This window comes from Bos indicus x Bos taurus, chromosome 8 (genome assembly GCF_003369695.1).
Source record: "Bos indicus x Bos taurus breed Angus x Brahman F1 hybrid chromosome 8, Bos_hybrid_MaternalHap_v2.0, whole genome shotgun sequence".
NCBI classification, from domain to species: Eukaryota; Metazoa; Chordata; class Mammalia; order Artiodactyla; family Bovidae; genus Bos; species Bos indicus x Bos taurus.
In genome coordinates, this window is record NC_040083.1 from 64,993,682 (window position 1) to 65,021,681 (window position 28,000).

Genomic DNA, 28,000 nt, shown 5'->3' on the forward strand with positions numbered 1-28,000 from the left:
TTGAGTAGGCTCCAGGAGTTGGTCATGGACAGGGAGGGAAGCGTGGCATGCTGCAGTCCATGGGGTCGCAGAGTCGGACACAACTGAGTGACTGAACTGATAATACATATAATGTACAGTATTCTATTGTGTGTGTACATATAAAACAACTTCATTCATTCATCCCTCAGTGGACACATCTGTTGTCCATAGGACATTCTGTGTCCTGGCTATTTTAAGATAATGCTGCTGTGGATATAGGGATCTCTTCAGTGTACTGCTTTCATCTCCTTCAGTTATATACTCAGAAGTGGGAATGCTGGGTCATATGGTAGTTCTGTTTTAAATTTTCTACATTTAGAATAATTATTGGTACATGTGTGCTAAGCTGCTTCAGTCATGCCCGAGTCTGTGTGACCCTATGGACTGTAGCCCTCCAGGCTCCTCTGTCCATGGGATACTGCAGGCAAGAATACTCAAGTGGGTTGCCACACCCTCCACCAGGGGATCTTCCCACCCCAGGGATCGAACCCACGTCTCTCACGTCTCCTGTATTGGCAGGCAGGTTCTTTACCACTAGTGCTACCTCAGCCCAATTATTAGTAGGTAAGGATATACTGTTGCAGTTTTGCTGTCTTGTTTTTTTGATCCATTGTTCCATCTTATCCTACCGTCTTTTTTGTGTTTTGATGCCTTCTGGTATCAATCTGCATTGACTTCTTTATCATGTTCCTTGGTGTAATTAGTACAGGTTTTACCCCTGTGATTACCATGAAGCTTATATAAAGTATCTTAAAATATCATTATTTCCTTTGGTATCATATTTACCTGTGGTTTTTCTTTTTTTTTGGCGGTGGGGGGAGTTGTATCTTTGGTTCCTTATGTTGGCATCTATGCATTTGAATAAGCAGTCTCCTCTCACAAGTTTGCTTTGGCAGAGACGGTTCTTCAACACTGAGCTCAGTTTGGGTTTCTGGATGTGTCTGCTGATAATGTACTTGGGCAGGTGGGACTTGCTTTCTCTTTTTGGGCAAGGCCGCTGCCTAAGCTCTAAGACTGTGTGGCGGTGGGTGGACAGGACTGCTGCTTTGGTTCCCTGCTCAAATGAGGCTGTAGGTTGGGCTCTGCAAGTTGCCCAGCTTCTCTGGTCAGGCATACTTAGTCAAGACTGGCAGTAGGCAGAGCTAGGATTTACCTTCCGGCTCTGGTTGGATAGGATGCCCCAGCGTGGGCACTGAATTCCCTGGCCAGACACAGCCACTAGTTTTATTCTGTAGAGGGGGAAAGCCACGGGCAGTCCTCTTTCCAAGTGCTACTCTAAGGACTATGGGATGGGTTTCAAGAGCGTACTCTGGTGAGGTCCCCAGTTGGACGGGCTGAAGGCTGTATTTGGTAGGGCTTGGAATTATTTTCCCTACCCAGGCAGAGTGACGAACTGGTTCCAAAGGTGGCTTCTTCGTGATCTTGATTCAAGGTGCCCTGCTCCCCAAGGTCCCTGGCTGAACAATGCTGTTGGCTTTGTGGATGATCGGCTCTGCCTGCTTTGCATTGAGCATTGCTGGGCTACACAGCTTCCAGGTGGTCTGGCCAGCCTTTCTGGTCAGGAAGCGACCAGAAACTACACTCAGCCATGGGCTGGGCTATGACTCAGCTCTCCTGCTGGGGCAGAGTCAGACTAGGCTCCAAGGCCAGCAAGGTTTTTTGTACAAGAAACTGGATCAGGGAAACTTGAACACCAGTGGGCTCCCTGGTCAGACTGTGCTGCCATCTTGTTTCTACAGAGTCTAAACAGAGCTACTGGTTTTAACTACTACTTGGACTCTACAGGCAGGCTCTGCCAAGATCCCTATGCTGGTTGTTACAAGCCCCTCATTCCTTCTCTGACATCACTGTATTCCCAGTACTTAAGTCCCAGAGTCCCTTGCAGTCCCCATGGAGTAAGACTGGAGTTGCTCCCAAGAAGCAACCCATGATGCTGGGGGAGCTGCATGTCCACCCTGGGCTCTTTTCCCACTGGAAGCATAGCAGGCTCAGGGCAGACCTCTCCGTGTGGTGCTGTGCCAGCCTGGGGGAAGGCAATGCTGTCAGCATGGAGCTGCTCAAACGGTTACCCTTCTAAATCTGTCTCGGTCTCTAGAGCAGGGGGTGCTTTAGCCTCATCCCCATGTTCCAGGATTTTCTCACTGCTGTCTTATCCATGAATATTAGCTGCTGTTCTTGTGATGGGGAGCAGTCAAAATGGACTTATGTCACCATCTTGATGATGTTCCCCTCTATACTCAGCCTTTGTCAGCTTCATAACGTCTACCTTACGGGTTTACTTTCAGACTTAACCACAGGCAAGGTGCCTGGTATACAGGAGGCCCTGACCAAATGCTGGTTCCTTCCACAGTGGGGCCCAGCCTCCAATCCTCCTTGCCTTACCACATACATAATCCTTTGCACACATCTCTCCACTAGTAAAGATTCATGCACAAATGCCCACATCTCTAATCATGTCAATTCTGCTACCCAGAATGCCCTTCCCTGCCTAGCAAGCTTTCACTTATCCCTTAAAACCCAGCACAAACACCAGCCACCTAGCTCCTAGCTCTCACATAGTACTTCTCATACTTCATTTGTTTACACATCGGCCTGTCCCACTTTGGCAAGGACTCATCTAAGTGATACCTAGTTCAGCAAATAACTGATGGACAGGGACAGAACTCCATATACAACATACTGCCACTGAAATTAGGAATGGGAGTTTGAATGAATCTCACAAGAGTTCAGCAACTACTATCCTATAGCTTCTAGGAACTTCAGGCGACATTGGTTTTCTCAGTACTATGACCTTAAATTCTCTGCCCTCCTCTGACTCCCCAGCTACCAGCTCAGGAAACACCTGTCGCACCTCCTGCACGTGAAGCAGCTTGGAGCCAGAGATATGGACAGATGGAACCGAGAGTGCCTGGCTTTGATTCTCCAGGTTTGGAGGAAGGAACTGGAACTGAAACCCCCAAAAACCATGGCAGTAAGCAAGACCACCAAGAGTCCACCCAAGGGCAGCTCAGGCACCAAGCCCACCAGGCACTCAGTGCTCAAGCAGATCTACGGTAATTGTCCTTCTGTGTACTTTATGGTAGCACCCCCGAAGTGTGTCACCTCCGATTTTGAAACAGGATTTAACTACATTGGGCAAACCTCCATTTAGGTAGGAACTTATTAAACAGCCAGGCACCAAGAGAATTCTCATCATGTTTATGCCTCCCTTGCAGCAACTCTGGGTTGGAATTGGTTTCATGAAGCATTCTGATCTCAACCAAGAGAGCCTTACTGTCAAGAGATCGTCTGCTGGGCCTCCTGATGGAAGCCTCACCACACAAGCTGTCTAGACTGCTGCCAGGTTTCCCCTTAAATTCTCGTTAGAGGATCCCAGACCCAGGCCGACCCTGCCTGCCTCATGCTGACCTTCCCTGTGCTTAGATAGCACAGAGCTGTCTGTCTATGGGAACACCCCGGATCCAAGCAGTACAGTACATGCTTGTTTGGCAAATAAACTGCTGCGTACTGAAACCCTTTCAGCTCTGGAAAGTGCCTGACTCACTCCTCGATGGAGAGAACAAAAGTTAAGGCACCTTCACAAACCGATCTGTGGCCTTGGTAGCACAATCTCCAGACCTGGACCTATGTGGTTCTCCACATACCTAATTTATCTTGGTGGACACCTGCAAACTCAAGGCTTTACCTCAATACAAAAATTCAGCACTTGGTCAGGCTACAGCTGTCATTGGTTAAAAAACAGATAATTGTTGGTTGATTTCAGGTTCTCAAGAAGGGAAAGTACGTCAGCGCACAAGATCTTCAAAAGCCCACTCTGTGCTGGGTCTCAACTCAGGTAAGGCAGTCCCTACATGCGCAAAGCAGACAGGGGAGACCATGTGAGAAACACTTCCCTTTTCTGTTTAATCCCCAAAGGTGGAGACATTAGAGCAGACTGCCAGGGGGTTCCAATGGCCAGTTGATTTCAGGACTGCATGTTTTTCATCCCCCTTTCATGGAATTATCACAATAAACATCTCCTCTTCAGAGGAGACAAGTTATTTTTATAACCCCAAACTGTAACATTACCTCCCGCAGAAATAATAAATGGCACCTATTACTGATCACTTTACCATACTTGTTCACATACAGGAGGGGTAAGCACAAATAGTGTTATTCTTTAAAGTAATATCCTGGGAGTTCTTGTTCTGTTTTGGTTTCCCATTAAGGTCCACAATCTCCTCCTCAAAGATGGGACGAAGTCCTTTTACTACAAATTCTGGCTTTTGCCTTTTAGGGCCACTTCAGGAGGACATTTTAATAGCAGGTCCAGCTCAGGTTCAACTGTCCACACTTTCACTCACACAGGAGCAGTTCAGGGAACGTTCTTTTTAGCCCAAGACAAGAGTGTCTTACTCAGGGCCCCTCCATTCATGCCAGCATTAAACGTGGGTGATAAGTTCAGTGCTGTCAGCAGTTAATGCCAGTCTAGTGTTTCTCATAGGTGGCTATGGCAACACGCTCCCCCCAGTCCCTGATCCAGTCATCCGGCGGGAACAGGGTGCAGCTGGGGAGGTGAACAATGACTGTCAGCATGAACTTTAACATTCATTTAGTTTTTGATGGGGGAAAATCTGGAGATGGGGGGACAGTAATTACTACCAAAGCTTTAATAAGAGTTGGGCAATTCATGTAACATAGGCAAGCTGATCAGGGCAATTAGAAACTCAAAGGAATCAGGCCCATAGTTCTAGGTTTAAAAGAAAGAAAAAAACCACACACACCTCTAGTTATCTTGAGTGAACTGAAGAATAGTTTCAAAAACAACTGTTAGATAAAATTACTTTAAGATGTAGCATTTTTGGTATTTTGTTATTTTACTCTGTCTCAAGAAAGTCCAAGACTATCAAATCTTTAAAAATGAAGATGTTTAACAGCGTAAGAGGTTTTAAGTTAAAGGACTCACAGTTAAAGACAGAAGAAACAAAATAACATTAATAGTTTCTTACAACTATATATGAATTATCAGCTTGTTTATCCTACACTGGCTTGAAAATAGATGAGGACGGAAGAGAATCTTTTCCTGAACCCAAGCTTGGGGACAAAGGTTTTATGAGGCCCACCTACCTACCCACATTAATCGTTAACCTGTGAATAAGGCTGATGGGCAGAGCAGCAAGCTAGTTAGCTGCAGCCCATGTTTTATTCAGAATACATGTCTATAAATTTCCATGAAATGGGCATGACTTGGACAGACATATTTGTTTCTGCAACATGGCATCACAGATGGCCAACTGAACCAAGGAAGACAAGCCGTTTGTTTTAGTCTTTACCTTGAGTAGAAATTTTTGCTTTGAGGGACTTCCCTGGCAGTCTGCACTTCCATTGCAGGGAGTGTGGGTTCCACTCCAGGGATCTAAGATTCTGCATTCCTTGAGGCACAGCCAAAAAGTTTTTTTAAAGTTTTAATTTTTTTTGCTTTGAGAATTCCATAGAGTTAAGGATGTCTGACTTTTGTTCACTGTTCACTTAGCTTTAGTGCATTGTTGGGCATGTTGTAGGTGCTCAGATCTGAGTTCAGATTGTGGCTCCTAACCTTCAACTCAAGGAGAGATGTTAGTAGTGCTTTTGTCTCTTAAAAGGAATAGAAAGTTAGCTGGATAAACCAAAGAAACAAACTCCTTGGACTGTTTCTTTACATGCATCCAGGAAACAGTTGCCTTCTCCCCAGTCTTCCCACCCACCTGCGAACCACCCACACCCACAAAGAACAGCAGCGTAATAATGGATCAGAGGAGAGAGAGAGAGAGAGAGGTGTCCCAAATTTGGGGTCCATCTCATTAAAAACTTCCTCTAAAAAAATCCCGTTCCAATGAATGGAATAACCACGGCTTAGTAAAAATGGTACCCCCTGTATGAATGCAGAATATCCCTGCACCTACAGAGGGGTGTGCAGGGGACAAGACGACTTGATATACAGCAAAGCAGCCAGAAAACATCAGAGTTCCGAAACAGTTCACTTCAGCTTTATTGAATAACAGTAATAAAAACAGAAGAGAACGATTACCTTTGTAACTTTTTAAAAAAACTACTCACCTTTCATGCTTGCTTCTTTGCTTCACAGCAAGTTAGGAGCAACATTCAGCAATACAGCCTCCACAGTGTCTCTTAACTCCTCGGGGCCTCAGCATCCTCATTTGTTAAGTGAGAGGGTTGAGTGCACCACGAGTTTTCCAAATGTAGCATCCTGTCTTAACTGTCGTGTTAAGAGGAGATGCAGAGAAAGCAGCATCATAGTGGTTATTTCAAGCAAACTGAAGACCTATGTTCCAGTCCTAGCTCCTCAGGCACCTGCCCCCTCACAGTCAAGGTTCTTCCTTAAAAAGATGTCAAGTATCTTTGAGAGGATGGAAAAGGAGGGGCCGATGTCATCCTGTCTCTACCATAAACCAGCCATCACCTTATTGGGTCCCATGGATAGTCCAAACCTAAACCCCTTTTCCTCCCCACCCTGCCCTTCAGCATTAATAATTTGAGTATCTGTTATTTAACAGTGAGCAACTTGCAGTGTATTCACCTCCTTGAGAACAGTGGGAAATCACAGAATTTTTCTTACAACCTGCAATCAGCTAACCCATCAAGAAACAAACTAAAGCTTCGACTGCCTAAGGAGGAAGACTGTGCCCGGGGGGCTCGGATAGCTAGTGCAGACTTCAAGTTCTCTGATTAGCTTTTACACTTTATGCAACTTTAATATCCCAAAGCCTTATTAGCCTAAAAATGTGGTAACAACTGAAAAGAAATGTTTTCCTTCTGCTCTCACATAGCACTGTTTTGTAAATTCTTCAGCTGCACTGAAAGGACCAGGGTAGTCCATACCTGTGCAGAACTGCCCATCTGCCTCCACTTCAGTAGGACTGGAAAAGAAGACTTTATAATAACTCTACGCAGAACTAAGAAAAGTGAGCACTGAAGATCTGCTGGGTTGGGATTTCTCCCTGCCAGCTGGTGCAAGCCTGGCTTTGTTGACTCCAGTCTGAAGAACCTAAGTGAGATGGGGAGGAGCCTGGCCCACAGCAACTGCCTTCAGCTCACTACTTTTCTGGAGTCAAATGCAATGGACTTCATTACAGACACCACATCCTGTTATAATTTTTAGACCAGAGTCATGACCCAGTGTTTGCTTTTAGAGGTCGTAAGGCTGTCCTAGGTATACGGTTGACGGCTTACGTTTTAGTTTCCGCGTCAGCCTCTGGAGGCCACAGGTGGCTGCCGCGTCCTCTCGTTGAGCGGCGTTCCTCCTGCTGGGCACCAGCGGCTGCACCTAGCACCAGGGCCTCAGTTGGCAGGCCTACGGACTGGATCCTTCACGCATGGCGCCAGCTCAGGCCTTAACCTACTTCTATTTTCTGCCTGACCTGCAGAGGTGAGCCGTCTTGTCAAATTGCCTTTCCTCTGGCACTGTGCGAACTATGCATTCCAGCTCTTGAAGAACATTTGGTTTAAATAAAATCAGTGATTACAGGGTTCTTCATATCTTTTAAGGGCAAAGCTACTAAGAATGTAGACATATTAGGCTCACAGGTATTTCTAGGACTGCTTCTGTTTTAAAATTACTGCCACCCCTGTCCTGACTGTAAGAGACTGGAAACAATAAAGTGTTAAATACTTGGATTTTTTTTTTTACAGTTGGCTAATTACATCATTATTGTGAAAATGATTATAACAAAAATAATAATCACTAGTAGAAAAATGATTTTTTAAGAGTTTTGCAGCTCAGACCAACTACCACTTAGGTATAGGAAAATTCACAACAATGGGAGTACGGTCTTGAAATCCTGCTAGAAATCCTCTGTAAACAACACAACTCCAAGGCGAAAAGCAACCACTCCCAAACGAAACCAAAAACTAGTCTGTTGCTGTCTGAATGAACTGGGACTGAGAACACAAAGAATGAGGTTTGCCTAGATGGGGCTGAAAAGATTCAGCTGGTTTCTTAGAATATAACAGGAGGTACCATATTATTGCTCTGTATTTTATACATACTTAGCTATGGGATGTATATACTTAACCACACATCACACGCTAGTCCAAGAAGCCAGCCTGTGTATCAGTGGCAACTCCCAAGCATTTTCCTGTTTCAGTGCAAAGGAAGGTTCATAAACAGCTTCTTTAAAAGTTCAGCTTTAATGACAAACATTTATGACATCAGTCTCTCTTCAAAATTAGATGTGAATAAACAGTTTCCAACAGACGTGCTGCAGTGCCTTTTCAATACACTGTACTCAATGCATTGGGGCCCTGGGGATGCCCAGTGATGTACACGTTGAAGCAATAATGTAAGTCTGTGAGCCACTGCTCCTGCACACCTCCGCTCTTCAGTGTCTGCAAAGAAAATAAGAATAATGTGAGTGGTACCAAAACTGCTTCCTGATGGTTTTTATCACACCCAAACAAGATCTCAAGAGTCCCTTGCAGTAGTATCATCATCTATAAATACCACAGTAAAGCTCACTGAAAAGGGAACCTAACTGAGGAATTACCACAGGGAGTTCAACTCCTAGTCTCATCCTCAAGCACAAGTGCTACCAGTTTCTTGTTGGGTCTCTTCCCTCCCACCTCTGCTAGGCACTGATGACACTGCACCGTTAACCGCCCCTTACTCTGTATATCTGCCCTTCTGCATTCTAGAATCTCATGATTTCTGCATTAACATCAACTGAGAATAATAACTCTACAGGGCTCAATTTGTCATTCATATACAGATGGGCTGATTCTCCAAATTCTTGACTTCCTTCTATTTCTGAATTCTGCTTCGTCTTCCATTACTGACAAGATTCAGAATATATCCTGTGTTTATGCATGTATAAGCTCTATGACTCTGAAGTATTATTATATATACACCAATTAATAACTTCCTCCAATCAAAAAAACCTCATTTCAACTCTCCAGACCAAAACACCCAAATGAATCCTTAAGAAACAGAGCTGCCTGCCCCAGGTGAACACAGAACCGTTAGACAAAGCTGAAGCCTACAACTTCCAGCTTCTTCCCCCTCTCCAGTGATCTAAGTGACGAGAAATAGGTCTGCAGTTTATTCCTGCTAAATTTCCTTAATGACAGCTAACATTTGTTGGGTACTTAATAAATGTCAGTTACAGTATAAACTTTACTTGGATGATTTCATTGTGGTTAACAAAACCCAACAAAGTTGCTGCTATTTCCATTTCTACAGCTAGGAAAACAAGCTCAGACAGGTTTAAAAAAAAAAGAAAACTTGCAAAATCACCATAGTCAATCAATAGAATCTGTATCACAATCCAGGTAGACTGACTCTGATGCCTGTACCTTTTCCAACTAAGCTGCCTGCCACCTTAATTTAGTTCGAGTATTTTAAGGCTTTTAGTACTGATTCTGGAATCAGTGACAGTTACCAGACGCCAGGGGAAGTCTTAAGAAACCACCACACTGGGCTTAATCCCAGAAGTCTGTCAAGGTGCAGGAGCCCTGGCCTCCCACAACCACCTCCGTGCCCATGAACCTAGTACAAGCAGTAGATGGCCCTGTTGGTGCTTCTTACTGTGATATTCTTGATGATCTGCTGCACCAAGATGGCGTTGGTCAACATGTGGGTCCTGAGGGGTGCGTGCTGCAGCAACAGGCGGAGCAGCTGGCCCACTACAGGCAGCTCCTCAGGCCCAGCTCTGTTCACCCGCAGGCTCTGCAGCATCAGCCTGAGGACTCGAGGCAAGAGGGCCAGGACGGAGACACAGACCCCCCAGAGCTTGTCCCTGCAAAACAAAGAAACCTGTCAGTGAATGGACACATAGAGGAGAGGGGCCCTCTCCATACTTCCCAAGACGGAAAAATGTCCTTTTAATGAGAAACAAAGTCTTTTCTGATAAAACCCCACAAACCAAAACGAGTAAGAACTGAGTTTCATTGAGAGCTAAGTAAGCAAATGCAGTGAAGAATTAGCTGCGTTGCCCTATTTTAGGGGTTTCAGAAAGCCCAGCAAGCAGCATTTTCCTGGGCAAGGCATTCCCGAAACCCTAGTGAGCGTATTTAACACAAAGTTCACCTGAGAACAGAAAGACCTGTACATACATATGATTCTCTACCAGTGAACATTATTCAACTGCTGTACAATACCAAAGGTCAAAGGGGAGAGAATATCCCACTGGTAAAAGAATAAGAAAAGAACCTCATGAAACTCTAAGCCCCTGACCTGGATTCTGAGCTTCTTCAGTGTGTTAGAACAGGGCAAATTTGCAGACAAATATGTGCTCACAAGGAACCAAAAGGCATCTGAGAAAATAGCCAGTCAGGGAACTATCATGGACCAGAGACAGTAAATCCAAATTTCAGTGAGCATCATTCTTTTGGTAACTTTATAGAACGGGAACAGAAATGTTTTATGAGAGCAGTAAATGGTCTAACCACAGTCTAGAAAAGTGTCAATTAAATGGAGGAAAAGTCCACTGGCTGCTAAAGGCTCTAATCTTCGTCTGTTACGGTTTCAAGAGTGCATAACCGTCCCAGTCTCAAGACTTTGTAAGAAAACCTGACTACCTCTAGACACAGAAGCAGCAAACCTTTCACCATCTGACCTCCTTCCCACGTCCACATACAGCAACTGCATCAAAGGTGGATACTGAATCCATCCTAAGGCAACCAGATCCTCTTACTGGAGACTTTATTCAGCCTGTGGACCCACACACGGCCAGGTCAGGACAGCCGTGTACAAGAGAAAGTCAGACTGAAAGACACAGTTAATGATGAGGCAAAGGCACAGAGATGATAACCACACAATCTAGAAGAGAAAAGACTAAAGAAAGCTGCTTTGGTTCTGCCTGGGTTTCAAATTCCTACCTGCACAATTCCTACCCTTTGGGGTTTTGTTTTTTTTAAAAAAAAAGTCACTACTGTAATGACCCAATATATTCATTTTCTACTTGAACTTGAGTGAATTTCAAATAACTGGATCAAAACTTCTAAAAGGACTCATAGATTCTACATCATAACAAATTAAGTATACTAAGGGGATGAGTGGTTTAGAATTTCACCTTCATACACCACAATTAAAGAAAACTGTCAGGTCAAAAAGAAGATGACCTGGGGAACCACAAATGATGGAAGCAAAACCATTTGAAGAGTCATTCTTAGGTTTTTCTAAGAGTTGTCATGGTACAAAAATAACTGTACTTAACTATAAATTATTTAAAGGACAGAACCAGAACCAATGAAGTTGAGATTTTAGCTCAACAGAGAACAATGGCTCTAAACCACTCTAAAGGAACTGTGAAAGTCCAATATTTCATATATAATTTTCAGGAGTTCCACTAACTGCAAACTTCTGATATATTCTTGTCAGATAATACCAACCAATCCTCCACCCCCTAAACACAGAGAAATATGGATAATATACTTAAAAAAAAAATACAGCAAAGCTCAAAAGCTAGAATGGTGAACTCTCTAGGTGCCAGAAACTGACAGAACTCCTATTGATACACAGGGGCACAGAACTGGACGTGGGATTTTAGGACTCGTTTTCAACAGCCAACAGCGTTGGAAGATAAGGCTTCAGCCCCAGGTATAGAAGGTTGGGAGCCAGAACTGGGCTCCCTGCAGAGAGCTGGAAGCCAGGAAAAGGCAAATGTGAAACTGCCCATAGGGAGGTCTCCACAGACTCTCACAACAGATGAATTCAGAGAAGTTATACAACCCCAAACATGAAGTTGTTTCTTCAACCCCATGAGAAACAATTTCTACAGCCTGACCTGCTCCCCAAAACAAGGCAGAATTCCCACACCAGAGAAACAGCGAACAAAACAAACTGACAAGAAATTTAACACCAATGAATGAAGAATAAGCAAGAATGACAAAGAACCAAGTAAAAACTCAAAACGGATCAAAGGGAAAACAACAGCTGACAAAATAAAAACTCAACAGAAGGGTTAAAGAATTTGCAAAATGGAAGATGTTAAGAGAGGACAGAATCAGATGCTCCCTATATTTAAAAGGAGTTTTTAGGAGAGAACAGAAACAGTGGGTGAGATAATAGAGATAAAAACAGTACTTCCCATACCTGAAAAAAAAAAAACACTTGTCTTCAGGTTAAAGGAGTGAAGTTAAGTCTCAAGCAGGGTAAATAATAACAAACCTACACTAGGATATAACCTGACTTTCAAGACAACAAAGAGAAAAGAGTCAAAAACCATAGAAAAGAACAGACTATTATCTACAAGACAAGAGGGCTCAGTTGAAGAGCAGATCTTTCATTTATTAACAGAGTCCAGGAAACAACACAACAGTTTCTTCAGAGAACTGTGGCCACAGTTTTGAATACCTCAATTGGTCGAGCCCGATTTTTTGGTTAGCACTTGTGAAATCAAAAGCTCCCAGTAGTTTGACTGGCACTCTCATTATCTGTAATCCCACAATTACCTTGTGTAGGAGGGCAGAAGCAGCCCCAAAGGGAAATTTAAGTACCTAAGGCTCGGGCTGCCAACCCTTTCTTGTGCCTAAGTAATGTCATCCAGAGATGCATATGGTCCTGGTAGTATCAAACTTTCCAATACCCCGCACAACACACTTTTAAAACAGAATTTTTAAACAGGCAAAATGTATTAAACACATTGAATTTTTTTCAGTCCAACCATATACAATCAAAGCAGAATGTTCTATAAGAAACTAAGAAGACCTCTGAAACATAAGTATACCACGAAGGGCCTATATTTCAAGTGACAGGAAATGACAAATAGCAAAATACCTATTTCATAAATGGGGATGCTCATTATAAAATTTTTATAACCTGGAGAAGTTCCTTGCTATTTACAAAGGTTTTTCTTGAGCTATGAGACCTAAAGTTTGATGATGTGTAAGAAAAGTACCATCAGATCTATTTATTTATGTGTAAATTTTACAGGATATTAACAGTGAAATCTACCAAGTTTTAAATACACACAACACTTTGTGGGAAAAATCCCCATCAGTAAGTTACAGTACATTCATAAAGCGGAATACTACAGAGCAAGGGTACCAGACCACAGCCAATCCTGCTTGCAGCCTGTATTTGTAAATAAAATTTTATTGGAACACAGCACACCTATTCATTTATGTATCATGTGATGCTCCTTTCATAGCATCAGGGAGTGCTGAGTAGTTCTGACAAGTTCTGACAAAAACCTAAAATATTCACCATCTGACTCTTTACATAGAAAGAAGTTTGCTGACTCCTGGTATGGAGAAACAAAATGAATTACATCCTTAAATCAACATGAGTAACTCTCACGATGATGCAAATCAAGTCATAAAAAAATACACTAATTCCTTTTATATCAAACTCTTAAAACATGAAAAACAAAAATGAACTGTTTTTATTTAAAAATTTTATGTGCATTTATAAAGGCAGCAAAGTGAATAACACAGAAGTGATCTCTGGAGGTGTAAAAGAGAAATTTAACTATGGAAAGGACATGGATAGAGCATGCTGACGACACTCTATTCCTAAACCTGGAATTTAGCTAAATGGATGTTCAGTTTATACTCTTTAAACTATTTAAATATTTTACACAATCATATGTATGACATATTTCTATGACACTTAAAAGCTCAAAAAAGACTTGAAAGGCAAATGTCAAAATGTGACAGAATGATTTTTATTTTCTTATATGTGATCATCTCTTAAGACTGTTTAATAATCTTCTTGCAATGAACTGTAAACAGCATACCGAAAAGAACGTAAGCATGAGAACACTTTTTGAAAATGAAAGTGAAATCTTCCACACTATCCTAGAAGCTTTAGTCTAAAAAGTATATAGGAACAAAAGTAATAATTAAAAAACACCAGCATCTTGGAACAATTTCCTTAAACCCATGAATTTAAAATTTGACTCTGGCTAGTTCTAATGAAGCCCGAACAAAATACAAAGGCTCGTATTAATAAGTCCATCCTTCTAAAACACAGAATTTTCTTGCCAGATCTATAGCAAAGTTAAGGAAAGCTCCCAAGAAACTTTATAATACCATCTAACTTTGCAAATTTGTAGCTTACAAGAAAAAACAAAAACTAAGACTGCTATACCACATCACAAAGGGGATTCACAAAAGAACAAAGAAGCAGGTAGCGAGGGATATACAAACTCTAAAAAAGAATTAGATTTTGGAAATATCTTTTATGGATTGACTGACTGAAGGCAGTTGAACAAGTAGGAAAAAAATTAAAAGTTTAAGAGTATAAAACTGTTACCTTTTTCTTAGATGTTCTGCTTCTCCTTTCTCTAAAGTAAGTAGAAAATAAAGCAGACTGTAGCAACAAGAAGCCAGAAACGGCAGTAGAGTTTCACTAAGTACACACGTATGATCCAGGAGCTTACAGATAACACCCAAAACACAGCCAGCCGTGCTGTCAGGAATTACAGTCAATCCAACCTAGGCGTAGAAAAATGAGGTTAATGACCTCTTCACAACAGCCCTTCTCCCCAGAATAAAAACAAACACCATCACCTGGACAATTAACCTCCCATCACTACTGGTAGCTCAGATGGTAAAGAATCTGCCTGTAATGTGGGAAGATCCAGGTTTAATCCCTGGTTTGGGAAGATCCCCTGGAGAAGGGAATGGCAACCTACTCCAACATCCTTGCTGAAGAATCCCACGGACACAGAAGCCTGGCAGGCTACAGTCCATGGGTCACACAGTCGGAGATGACTTAACGACTACACTACTACTACTACTGGTGGAAGTCGGTACAACCACAATACATGCCATGCCCCCCACCACACCTTAAGGTCCCGTTTTCCTCTGACAACTAACTGCTACCTGAAATGACTGAAAATATTTAAACTCAAGAAATACTATCGATCCAATTCCCCACATCTCCTTCAAGACAAAGTCTCTTAAATTTTCTAGATGTTACAATTTCTACTGTTGGCCAAAAACATTATTTAAAAGGATTATTTCATGCATCCAAAGAAAATCTTGATACCAATAATCACATTTACATGATCCTGAGTATTCAGACTGGAAAACGCTAATCTGGCACCACCCTCATCCCAGGAAATTAAATGCACAAACCAGAGTTCATTTTACAATTATCCTTCCCCTGGATTTAACTGGTCATTCAGACATAACCAAAGAAAATCATCTGCAATGGAGTAAGGTAATACCACACTTACTCTTGACTGCCTCACTGCCCGAGACCCAGACAGGGGACATCATGGTACACTAGCTCACCTGGACTCTGCTGTGTAAACAGTCATTAAGCTGGACTCTAACTTGTAACATTAAGTATACACAGTTAAAATCTCCTGCAAGCCAACTGTTGAGTAATCATAGTCTGCAGGCTCTGAGGTCTTGACCTTTCCACCAGGCTGTCTGAAGAAAGTGACCAAGACTGACTGGAATGCTGATCTTGGAATAGTGAATGTAATCAAAGGAGGGCATACATTTCTAGAGTGGAAGTTAAAAAAAAAAAAAGATGGGGCTCTTTGGAGATACAATGTATATGGATTGGAAGTTTAATAGCAGGAAGAAAAGGGTACTGAGAAGTCAAAGTGGTACTCTTCCAACTTGAGGCAAGTAAAGAAAGGGGGTACGCATGTGCCTATCAAATTATCCAAACAAGTGACAGTCCCTTGAAGAAAACCTTGGGGGCTCTCCCTTGCACTGTAATATATCATTATAGTAAAAAGTCAAAGATTAAAGTGTAAAGGTTGGAGGAAGTTAAAAGCAAAACCCAAGCATACCTAATGAGAATTCAATACCAATGGGAACAAGAGACATCCACAAGCCCAGAGACAAGTAAGTTTCATGGCTAAGCTCACTGTTCCCAGTGACCAGGCCCTTAAGCCTGTGAGGTGACAGCCCTACTCCACACCTCACCCCTTCTAGGTATGACACCAAGCACATGTTCATGAAAGCATTTCAAGTCAGAAAGACCCAAGGTATCATTTTAAGGTCTTTCATTGTTCATATAGAGAGAGTAAGGGCCATTTCCCTAAGGTGACAGAATTAATTAGCAACAGCCAGCAAACAAACCAAGATTTCTCAGTTCTCACCACAGATGAGAGGCCATGAAATTATTAAGCTTAGATTCTGGACACTCAGTCTCTCCCCGATTATGGCAAACCAAATCTTAACCAGTGAATCTCTATGCTTTTTGTGTTAACAGAAAAAATTTTAAGTATATTTACCAAATGCTTACTGATGGCAGTCTGCAGGACGTCAAAGCTTTGGCTTCGGACAGGGACAACCAATAAACTGTGACAGACTGTCTGTCAGAAAGGAGAAAACCGGTACCAAATCAGAACACTGTAGGTCAGAAACAAGTCCAACAGTTTTTTTTTAAACCTACTTGCTCTACATATTAAAAAGAAACTCAACAAGAAGTGACTCTAAAGATGCAAGCATCAAACAAGCAATCCTCATATATATGGGCTAATTTTCCAAATAATTCATTTATTAAATACTTACTGAGCACTGTGGAGAAGGAAATGGCAACTCACTCTGGTATTCTTGCCTGGAGAATTCCATGGACAGAAGAGTCTGACAAGCTACCAAATATGGGGTCACAAAGAGTTGGACACAACTGCCTGACTACCACACAAACTGAGCTAGTCTTATCAGGCGCTACACACAGGAGTGAAAGAATGAGAAACTTCTGTCTCACAGCCCTCGGGTAGCTTACAATCAACCAAGGTAGAGCCCACATTCCCATTAAATAAGTGCTACAACAGGGAGGTCTCAGTGATGTAAACAAAGAGCGGACAAAAGATTTTCTCCCATTTGGTGGAAAAATACATCATTGAAAAAAACATGATCCAGAAAAGAGAAATACTACGTGCAAATTATGCTGCCTCTTATTCCCTAAAGGTAAAATAACAGTCTATAAGGAAGAAAAATATGAACGAGATGGGAATCAAATCTCTAGTACTTTTAATTTTCCAAGATCTCAAGAAAACAAGAAGCAGAATGACAGCATCAGGTCCTTCAGAGAATCACAACACAACTCCAGAAGCCAATGGAATGCAGTACCAAAATGAAGTATGTAGAAAAATCCCATGGGGAGACAAAGATAAGGCTAGTGGAAAGAAGAATATGACTCTAGGAAGAGAAAGAATAGTCAAGATAAATTCAAGAGAACTGTCAATCCTCAAAATCAACAGTATCTGCATTATGTCTCTCTAGAACCTCCTGTAGAGTGATACTACCCAGAGTTTTCATAGGGCAATTGTCTTCTCTTTTAAACCTGTAGGTAACAATGTAAGCAGGATATTTTCAATGGCATCTTCCTTCTTCAAAATGAGCACAGTGAATATTATCATTCATAAAAGGTAAATCATATTTGAAAGGCCCATTCAATAATAAATGATCACTCAATCCCCTCCTTTTTCCCTTCTGCCTCCCTCCCCTCCTGAATGAATCAGTTCTAAAGCTACCGAGTGAGGCCAAGCTAGACATCAGCACTAGAGTCAATGGGAGGGCTTCAGTGGCCCAGAGTCAGTTAACTGTTAACAAATACAGATGCTCTGTCCCAAAGAATTGGAGTTCAAATGGGATAAGAAAAAAGATGCCCACAGGGGAAAAGGGTGGCACCGAAAGGAGATGATCACAGACAAAGGAAGTGACCGAGTAGGTAAATATATTAAGTGGAAGTCAGGTTTCTCACCATCAGAAAAAGCAGGTACAAGAGGGAAAGGAGAAAACCAGAATGAACCCCATGGTGTTGAATTCCTGATTTCTGTTCACTGATAAGGTCTGGGAACAGCAACATCAAATAGCAATGAACACACTTATAAGAGTCGAGAATTGTTTCCTAAAATGCATTCTCCACCTAAAGGAAAACTGGGCTTCTTAAAGAAATACCTGATTGCTGGGCTGGGACAGGGGAAATACAACACAAATCTGAAACAATCTGTGATACAATAAAGGTAGTACAGCTAACCCCTGAACAACATGGGGAGGGGATTAGAGGCACAGACCCTCTGTGCGGTTGAAAATCTGCACGTAACTTAATAGTGGGCCCTCCACATCTAACGCTGTTCGTATCTGCAGATGCAACCATGGGTCCATGCAGTAATGTAGTATTTACTACTGAGATAAATCTGCATGTAAGTGGGCCTGCACAGTTCGCACCTGTGTTGTTCAAGGTCAACAGCACTCAGAGAAACACGAGGACATGTCAAAAGAACAAAGACGTTTGCTTCCAGGAGGTGACCATGGCAAACGTGAGTATCAAAATTAATAAAGATAGTAAGGAAATTTACCCCACTGGAAAATATAAGAAACCATACTAACAAAAAGAAATAAAATAAAAGAGAAGACCAAAAAGAAATGATATTTACACTGTTTCAAAACATCATAAAATGTTACTAAAGGGGAAAAACTAGAGTGCAGAAGGTGACCAGATACCACTTACTCAAGTGGGCAAAGTGAACACCTAATGGGACAAATCAAAACCCTGCACCGTCTGACAAGCTGCCATCAGAAACCTACAGCATCACTTGTGTCGTATTCCTGCCACATCTGTATAACCTGATTTAACCATGTGGAAATAAACCTGAATTGAGAGAAATTTTACAGAATAACTGTCCTGCAAAAAAGATGCTTACTCCTTAGACAAAAAGTTATGACCAGCCTATACCTAGACAGCATATTAAAAAGCAGAGACATTAATTTGCCAACAAATGTCCATCTAGTCAAGGCTATGGTTTTTCCAGTAGTCATGTATGGATGTGAGAGCTGGACTATTAAGAAAGCTGAGCACCAAAGAATTGATGCTTTTGAACTGTGGTGTTGGAGAAGACTCTGGGGAGTCCCTTGGACTGCAAGGAGATCCAACCAGTCCATCCTAAAGGAAATCAGTCCTGAATGTTCACTGGAAGGACTGATGTTGAAGCTAAAACGCCAATATTTTGGCCACCTGATGTGAAAAACTGACTCATTTCCCTGATGCTGGGAAACACTGAAGGCGGGGGAAAAAGGGGACAACAGAGGATGAGATGGTTGGATGGCATCACCGACTCAATGGACATGAGTTCAACTCCGGGAGTTGGTGATGGACAGGGAGGCCCAGCGTGCTGCAGTCCATGGGTTTGCAAAGAGTCGGACATGACTGAGCGACTGAACTGATTCTTCAAAAATGTCAGGGTCAATGAATGACACTGCTTTATCAGCAAAGTCAATGTACTATTCTAAATCCTATGTTGTCATTTCAACAATCTTCACATCTTTACCAGGGGTAGATTCATCTGTTCATTCATTAGAAGCAACTCTTCATCTGTTCAAAGTTTTATCATGAGATATCTGCAATTCAGTCACATCTTCAAGCTCCATTTCTAATTCTAGTTCTCTTGCTATTTCCACATCTGCAGTTACTTCCTCCACTGAAGTCTTGAACTCCTCATGAAGGTTGTAATCAACTTCTTCCAAACTCATGTTAATGTTGATATTTTGACCTCTCACTATAAATCACAAATGATCTTAATGGCATCTACAAGGTGAACTCTTTTCCAGAAAGTTTCCAATTTACTTTGCTCAGATCCATCAGAAGAATCTCTATTTATGGCAGCTTATTTCTTAAATGATAAAACTTGAAGGTCTAAATGACTCCTTGATCCATGGACTGCAGAATGGATGCTGTGCTAGCAAGCATGAAAAAAACATTAATCTCATTGTGTATCTCCATCAGGGTTCCAGAATGACCAGTGTTTTGTCAACGAGTAGTAATACTTTTAAAGGAAGCTTTTCTTCTGTGCAGAAGATATCAACAGTGGGCTTAAAATAATCAGTAAACCATGGTGTACTGTCATCCAAGCTTTTTCCTTTATAGGGCATAGGCAGAGTAGACTTAGCATAATTCTTAAGGGTCCTAGAATTTTCAGAATGGTAAATGAGCACTGGCTTCAACTTAAAGTCACCAACTGCATCAGCCCCTCACAAGAGTCAACCTGTCCTCTGAAGCTCTGAAACCAGGCACTCACTCCTCTCCAGCTAAGCCAAGTCCTAGATGGCATCGTCTTCCAGTATAAAGCTGTTTTGTCTATGTTGAAAGTCTGTTATTTAGGGTAGCCATCATTTCAATACTCATCTTAGCTGGATCTGCTGGATAATTTGCTGAAATTTCCCCATCAGCTATTTCACCTTACACCTTCATGTCATGGACACGGCTTCTTCCCTTAAGCCTCATGAACAGTCTCTGCTACCTTCAAACTCTTCTGCAGCTTCCTCACCTCTCTTAGCCTTCAGAGAATTGAAGAGACTATTAGAGTTTTAGGGATTCCCTTATAGCTCAGTTGGTAAATGTGCCCACAATGTGGGAGACTTGGGTTCAATCCCTGGGTCAGAAAGATCCCCTGGAGAAGTAAATGGCAACCACTGCCAGTATTCTTGCTTGGAGAATCACATAGACAGAGGAGCCTGGTGGGCCACAGTCCATGGGGTCACAAAGAGTCAGACACGACTTGGCAACTAAATCATCATCAGGGTTTTGTTTGAGATTTGGCTTTGGCTTAAGGGAATGTTGTGGCAGTTTGATCTTCTATCCAGATCATTCAAACTTTTTCCATGTCATCAAAAAGGTTGTTTCACTTTCTTATTATTCCTGTGTTCATGGAATAGCACTTTTAGTTTCAAGAACTTTTCTTTTGCATTCACAACTTGGCTAACCAGCAGAGAGGTCTAGTTTTCAGCCTATCTTTGCTATCAACATGCTTTCCTCACTAAGCTAATAATCATTTCTAGCTTTTGATTTAAAGTAAGAGATACCCAACTCTTCGCTTTACTTGAACACCTGGTGGCTCAGATGGTAAAGAATCTACCTGCAATGCAGTAGGCTGGGGTTTGATCCCTGGGTCAGGAGGATCCCCCAGAGAGGGAAATGGCAACCCACTCCAGTATTCTTACCTGGAGAATTCCATGGACAGAGGAGCCTGGTGAGCCACAGTCTATAGCATCGCAAAGAGTTGGATACAACTGAGCAACTAACACACACACACTCACAGAGGCCTCTGTAGGGTTATTAACTGCCCTAATTTCAGAATTGTTGAGTCTCAGGGAATAGGGAGACCTGAGAAGGGGAGAGATAGGGAACGGCTGGCTGGCGGGGCAGTCAGAACACATATTTCACTAAGTTCACTGCACTATCTCATGTGGGCACGGTTCATGAGGACAATTAATTACAAAGCCCGAAACAATTACAACAGTATTATCAAAGATCACCAATCACAGCTCACTGTAAGAAATAACAATGAAAAAGTGTGAAATATTCCAAGAATTACCGAACTGTGACACAGAGACACGAAGTGTACCAGTGCTATTGAGATGACAGACAGCCTCAATGCAGCGCTGCCACAAAACTTCAGTTTGTAAAAACTGAATCTGCAAGTACAATAAAACACGGCCTGCTTGTGCTGAAGTAGGGACTATGGGCATTTTGTCAAATAGTTTAAGAAAACAGAAGTTCTTTCTACTGCAGTTGTAATTTTTCTCTAGGTCTGAAATTGTTTCAAAATAAAAGTAAACAAAAATACAAACACAGAGACACACAAACACACACATACATAGGCAATCTTCACTTTTCCAACTACAGTGTTAACCGAAACTTGCACACCTCCGATTCCTGACCTCACAGTACACAATTCCAGAACAGGCACGGCAATGTGCTAGTGTGGAAATTAAGAGTTTTAAAAAAATACAAAACTTTACTTTTCTTAAGATTTTGTATGTTTAATTTCTACATTGAAGTATTTTCTACCTAATTTTATACAGAAATGGCATACACATAAAGCTGTTAATAAAATCAGAGGTTTCAAAGAAACAAAATCAGAGGTTTCAAAAAAATAAAATTGTCCTATTTCTTAAACTACAGTAATGTTTTCTTATTATTCTTCCAAATTTAGTTAAAAAGTAGTCTTTTCAAACCATTCAAAATTTTATAACGACAATGAAAATTAACCATAAAACCTTCCACTGGCTCTGGAAAAGACACTTCCATTTGGGAATGATATCTCTGTCCAAAGACTCCTTTTCCCTTTGTGATCTTTCCCTTTTAACTACTATTTCCAGCATTAATGGCAAGATCATACAATTCTTCCTTCAGTGTTTAGAAGAAATGATCACAAAGACACCAAGTGAAAACTGCAAGGTCCAAATCAGAGTATGTTATTTGTATAAAAGGAGAAGCCAAAAGAATACATATAATCATTTGTGAAGACACAGAAGTTATCCAGAAGAATACATTTAGAAACTAAGGAAGGGAAGTGGATGGCTGGGAGACAGGGAATGGAAGAACACTTTTACTATTATCCTTCAGTTCTTCTAAATTGTACTTTGTGGGACTTTCCTTGTAGTCCAATGGTTAAGAATCTGCCATCAATGTAGGGGACACAGGTTCAATTCCTGGTCTGGGAAGATTCCACAGGGCAACGAAGCCTGTGTGCCAGAACTAATGAAGCCCTAGAGCCCATGCTCTGCGACAAGAGAAGCCACCACAGTGGAGTGTGAAGCCTGCACTCCACAACTAAAGAGGAGCCCCAGAGAGTAATCAACAAGCCTGTACATGGCAACAAAGACCTCATACTGCCATATATAAATAAATAAATTCTTAAATGTATTAAGTAGATAAATAAATTATACCTTGTGAAGAAAATCTACGCAGAAAATAAAGGTCTGATTTAAATAAAAAACCACTTCAGACTAAGCAGATAAAACAACTAAGCAAACCCACTCCATGGACTACTAACTTTTTCAAATGAAATAATAATAAAAAATCAATTTTTACACTAAGGCTGTCAAAAACTACATATATTTCAAATAATTTCATATGAAAAGGCCAATTTAAAGGCAAATTTTATCCAAAATAGAACTGGAATCTTAACTTCAAAAATGAACAATGTAAACTTTCAGATTTTTCCTAATTTATGTCTTAACATTTCAAAGACAGCATCCTTGAAGTTTAATACGTGTCCTTGCCAATGTACACTCAGAAATATAACCAATCACATTTTCCTGACATGTGTCTTTACATAGATGATGTGATTCTGAAAAATTAAAATTGTCAGAGAAAGATTATTGGAGTTGTCCAAGTTATTAAACTAGACACTTAACAAGTCTATATCTGGAATCTGGGGCTCACTGATGAATCCCCATACCATGCTTTCCCCAATCCATAATGATGTAGTTTAAAAACATTAGAAACATCTTACAAAACAACTACTAATACTAAACCCAATCCTTCCAATCGAGTAGTGTGCAAGGCCTCAATCTCTTCATGTACTATGGATCAAGATAAAATGCCAGACATTAAATATGCAGGTTGGTTACCTAACTCATTCGTTTTCACTGTTTAAAATCCACTATTTTTTGAAAGCCAATATATAAACATAGTTAGGCACCAGGTAATAAAGAGAAGAAAGTGTCCCTGGCATGACCTAAGTATTGTGATCAGAGTCAAAAAAACCATGAGAGAAATGTGTTCAATGTCTACAAAAGATGTAGCCCTAAGATACAGGAAGAACGTAAAGATTATTCTGGAAAAGAATGAAAGTAGTAGTGAATAGATCAGCTGAATAAAATCAACTGGTATAGCAATAAAACAGATTTAGGTTCTAGAGACTACCCTGTTGAGAACAATGACAAACGTTGTTTTTTGATTGAAAAGGCTATGGCCTAGCAATTACGAGTTACAAGAAAAGAATATACAGTCAATGCCCTAACCAAAAACCTTATGAATCATTTAAAAAAAAAAAAAAAGTTAGCTAGCACAGAACACAACCTCAGAATTTGCAAGAAAGGTTCCAACCAACATTATTTGGGATGACACAACTGCAATCCTACTGGGCATTGAAGTACCTTTCAATGGAAGGGAAGATGATGCTTTTACATATTTATATATTTGTAACATAAAACAATTCTGACCATTAGCATAAAAGATCAGCCCTATAATTCCAATTTAAAACACTATTAACACCTAACCTAGACTTGTAGTTTTAATTTTAATTTCACTATAAACAGTACTGAAACTTAAGATATTAAGATGTACCATGCTTTTAAGTTTATTAAATGTTTTAAGATTTACTGTAACAATTGTGAAGGTTTGTCTGAAAACTGAACTATTTACCAAATAGTGAATATATTATTAAAACTGTTTTTTAAAGCTTTAAATATGTTTGTAAAAGGGATAAAATGTAACTAAAGTCTCCTTTTAAAATGATTGCCTAAACTTACTATATTTATCTAAAAAGATTTGTTAGGCTGAAGTTTAAAATTCAAGGGAAATTTGGGGTTTAGAATGTAACTTTGATAAACCACATACTAATTCTTTAAAACCAAAGGAACTTCCAAATAATTTTTTCTGTTTAGAAAAACCCACCTTCAGGATATAAAATCCTACTTAACTCTTATTCATCCTTCAATATCTATGTAAAACTCTTGCTTTTCCATAAAGCCTTTCCTCTTTTCTATAAATGGATTTATTCTTTTACCTTATACTAGCAAAATCCCATGGACGGAGGAGCCTGGTAGGCTGCAGTCCATGAGGTCGCTAAGAGTCGGACACGACTTAGCGACTTCACTTTCACTTTTCACTTTCATGCACTGGAGAAGGAAATAGCAACCCACTCCAGTGTTCTTGCCTGGAGAATCCCAGGGACGAGGGAGCCTGGTGGGCTGCTGTCTATGGGATCGCACAGAGTCGGACACGACTGAAGTGATTTAGTTGCAGCAGCAAAAAGAAAATAAATGTGTCTCTATCATTCAAACAGCTGATTTATTCTATTCTAGTGGCATAACTTTTATGAACACTCTTCTTTAGGAATCTACACCACATATCCAAGGATCACATGCACGTTCAGAACAGGGACTGTATTTTATACTACTCTGCTGCTGCTGCTGCTAAGTCGCTTCAGTTTATACTACTCTCAATCTCTAAAAATATCTTACACAAGGCAATGCTAACACATAGTAACTACTGGTGGCTGATGAACTGAATTCTAACAATCTTGCATGCCTTTTCAAATGGACCATTACCTCTGTTACGTCCCAATGGTGTAAAAACTGATCCAAGTCAGTGAGGTAAAGTAGCATAGGGGAAAGCTGCGTCTGGATGACATGAGGCACTCCTCGAAGGCTCTGAAGCCAAGTCAGTTCTTCTTTTGAAAATCCTAATGTGAGTAAGAAAGCCAATTTAAAATAAATCACAAAGCATGTAACATTCTTCAATAATTTTTAAAAAATAAACATGTATCTTCAAGTTAAATTCTTCAAGCTGTTTTCCCTGAATTTCTTCATGTATTATTTTAAAAAATGAAATGCCAGCAATGTAATAAAATTCATATAATTATGTACACAAAGATGTGACCTGAATCAAATGTGTAACACATCAAGAAACAATATTATACCCCTTATACTGAGGACTTTCCACCTGTATACTGAAATAAATGTGAAAGACATAATCATTCTAATTAATGTCAGGTTTAAAAAGCAAATGAACAAGAGTAACAACATGCTCCTTCATACATATACCAAACTCGTCTTCTTACGTAATAGCCTTTCAAATGTTTTAAAACTATTCCATCCCTCCTAAGTCTATTTCTTCAACAATTACTGTGTACTTTCTTCTACCTATCCTATATAGTAAGAGTTCTGATTCTCTTACCACCTCTATTATACCTAGCCTGACCTATACAAACAACGTGCCAAAGCCCCTCCTGAAAGACAGCTCTTAGAATGATCAGAATACCAGCACAATGTGTTCTGACCCTAGCTACCTGCTTTGATGTTTTCAGATCACTGCACTTCCACCAACATGCCCTAAAGAGTCATCATCTGGTTTAGAAGCCATATCACACTCCTGACTGAGTCCTAATGAGTTTCCTAAAACCGCTAAACCCTCCGACAGGTACTACTAATTAAAACATAAAGCCCTCACATCCATCTCAAACGCATACATCCAAAACTATCAAACACACACATACAAGTCTACTTGTTTCTCTTATATAATATTTATCTTGCGACATTCAGCTCTTTATCAGACCCTTTCAAGCTATTTTGGGATTCTGACTTAACATATTAAATAAGTCTCTTAAGTTTAAGTCTTCAGAAAATTTCAAACACTGTCATCTTTATCATCCATTTACAAAACTATTGAAGACAGTACAATCATTTAAAACAACAGTAATAATACTTACCAATCTAACACATCAAGACTCATGTTACTAATTTTTCTTTGAAACCAATGGAAAGCAAAATATGGCTAATTAAAATCTGATGTTTTTCCTAACACACTGAACATTTTAAACATGTTTAAAATGAATATTCTGTTCACCATCTTATTAAACTATGCAGCGAGGTTCAAAACTTGGACCCAAACAGCTAAGACAGTAAATCCCAGGAGAATTTTCATCCTAGGTTCTTTTCCTTTCCTTAACTTGGCAGCTCAGTGTAGTTACCTGTAAGTGTTGAAAATAAGAAGCTGAAATAGTCCGCATTACTGATGTTTAACTGAACACTTCCATTCTGTTCTTTCACTGAAGACTTCCATCCAGAAAATGACGATCTATAATAAATGGAGACCTAGTACTAGAAGTGACCAACTTGAAGACTCAGGAATAAAGCACAGAATATATGACTATTTTTCTTTATTGAAAACAAGTCTAATTTAAGAGCTCAGACAAAAATCCATGGTATGTATCATCTTTACATATAAGGGTTCAAGTACCATAATATGGAAAACATTTTTAGCATATATTTATGTAAAGTTTCCTTGAAAAGCATAACCAGTCCACATATATGGTACAACTCAAACAATTTCCCACAGCACTCAAAACTCAGATTCAAGGGCCAAGATGAAGTTCCGCTTTTCAGTAGCAGGTTCAGCTGCTCTGTGTTTACTCCCTCATCTTCATAAAAAGTCTTACCTGCTTATATAAACGAGCTAAGTCTAAACAAGCTCCTGCTTCCTACCTGAGCAAAAGCGTCTTAACTAGGTAAAGAATACCTCAATTTAAAGCCACTCTGTGATAACTATGCATTCCTATACTTTGCAAAGCTTTATAAAGTCTACTTCACAATACTGCAGCTAAAGTATTGGTAGGGGACTTAAGGGAATAGCTAAACATAAAGCAGCTTCTCATTACATGAAGATCATCTGGTTCCTGCTATGAGATCAGTTTCCAGTGATATCTTTAAAAACTCTCTTCAAGGTAAGACTAAGAAGGAATACAGCAAATGTCAACCATGGATACAGCAAAAAAAAAGAAAAAGGAAAACTTGAGAATAATCAGATCCAAAAAGCTAAGACTACTATTTTTATCACAGAAATCTGAATAAATGTCAAAACAAAATTAGGAGTTTCTAATTCAACGAGAAGAACTTAAACTTTTTTTACCACTGAAATAACTATTTATTAACATTCCTAAAAGTTGTGGAGTTAAAAATAATGGAAACATTCTTCTGAATCATTCCCACTTAAAGGACTTCTCTTTGCTTAAAGGGCTATGGAGGGAATATCACAAGCCAAGAGGTTATAAAAAGTCAGAGATGCTCAATGGAAATGAGTACAAAATGGTGATTAGAAAACAAACCAATATCCTCTTGAACCAGTGAAAACTGTGCCATCCAGTGGCTAAAAGGGGTAGCAAATCCATTTAAAAATCTAGTTTGGACAAAAGACAAGCAATGTATCACACTGTCCTTAAAACTACCATGACCATATATCCTGGACACACCAGAACACTTCTGAGAATAGAAGGGACGCTTTCATCAATTATGCTTGGACAACAGAAGTAAACCAGACCTGCTCCTGGCAGCCCAGCTCGCATATTCACTCTGCTTCAAAACCAGGCTGAATTTCTCAGTAACTTCTCCCTTCTCTGATATTTTTATCTAACAATGTAGATTACGTTTCCACATCCATGTCTTATGTTCCCCAAACCAGCTGTAAATTAACTAGGGGCAGAGAGGAAAGGAAGAGTAAAGGTCAGCAGAACAACACAGGTAG

The 28,000-nt window shown here is 40.4% G+C and overlaps 2 protein-coding genes across 9 annotated transcripts in view; one reads left to right on the forward strand and one right to left on the reverse strand.

The window, feature by feature from the left end:
* Positions 1-8,254, forward strand: part of INVS (inversin) — a 137,531-nt gene extending 129,277 nt beyond the window's left edge. For 4 of the 6 annotated variants that reach the window (XM_027549765.1, XM_027549770.1, XM_027549771.1 and 1 more), the window contains 3 exons: positions 2,845-3,074; positions 3,785-3,856; positions 6,555-8,254. In XM_027549765.1, coding sequence (XP_027405566.1) covers positions 2,845-3,074; positions 3,785-3,856; positions 6,555-6,730 — 478 coding nt within the window. In that variant the 3' untranslated portion in view covers positions 6,731-8,254. Of the gene's footprint in view, positions 1-2,844; positions 3,075-3,236; positions 3,731-3,784; positions 3,857-6,554 lie in introns of those variants that run through there. The other 2 variants (XM_027549767.1, XM_027549768.1) reach the window with 2 other exon arrangements.
* TEX10 (testis expressed 10) overlaps positions 8,169-28,000 on the reverse strand; it is a 46,608-nt gene continuing 26,776 nt past the window's right edge. For 2 of the 3 annotated variants that reach the window (XM_027549772.1, XM_027549774.1), the window contains 6 exons: positions 26,451-26,557; positions 25,030-25,163; positions 16,197-16,277; positions 14,252-14,433; positions 9,581-9,791; positions 8,169-8,385 (listed from right to left, as the gene is read on the reverse strand). In XM_027549772.1, the coding sequence (XP_027405573.1) occupies positions 8,272-8,385; positions 9,581-9,791; positions 14,252-14,433; positions 16,197-16,277; positions 25,030-25,163; positions 26,451-26,557 (829 nt within the window). In that variant the 3' untranslated portion in view covers positions 8,169-8,271. The remainder of the gene's footprint in view (positions 8,386-9,580; positions 9,792-14,251; positions 14,434-16,196; positions 16,278-25,029; positions 25,164-26,450; positions 26,558-28,000) is intronic. The other variant, XM_027549773.1, reaches the window with a different exon arrangement.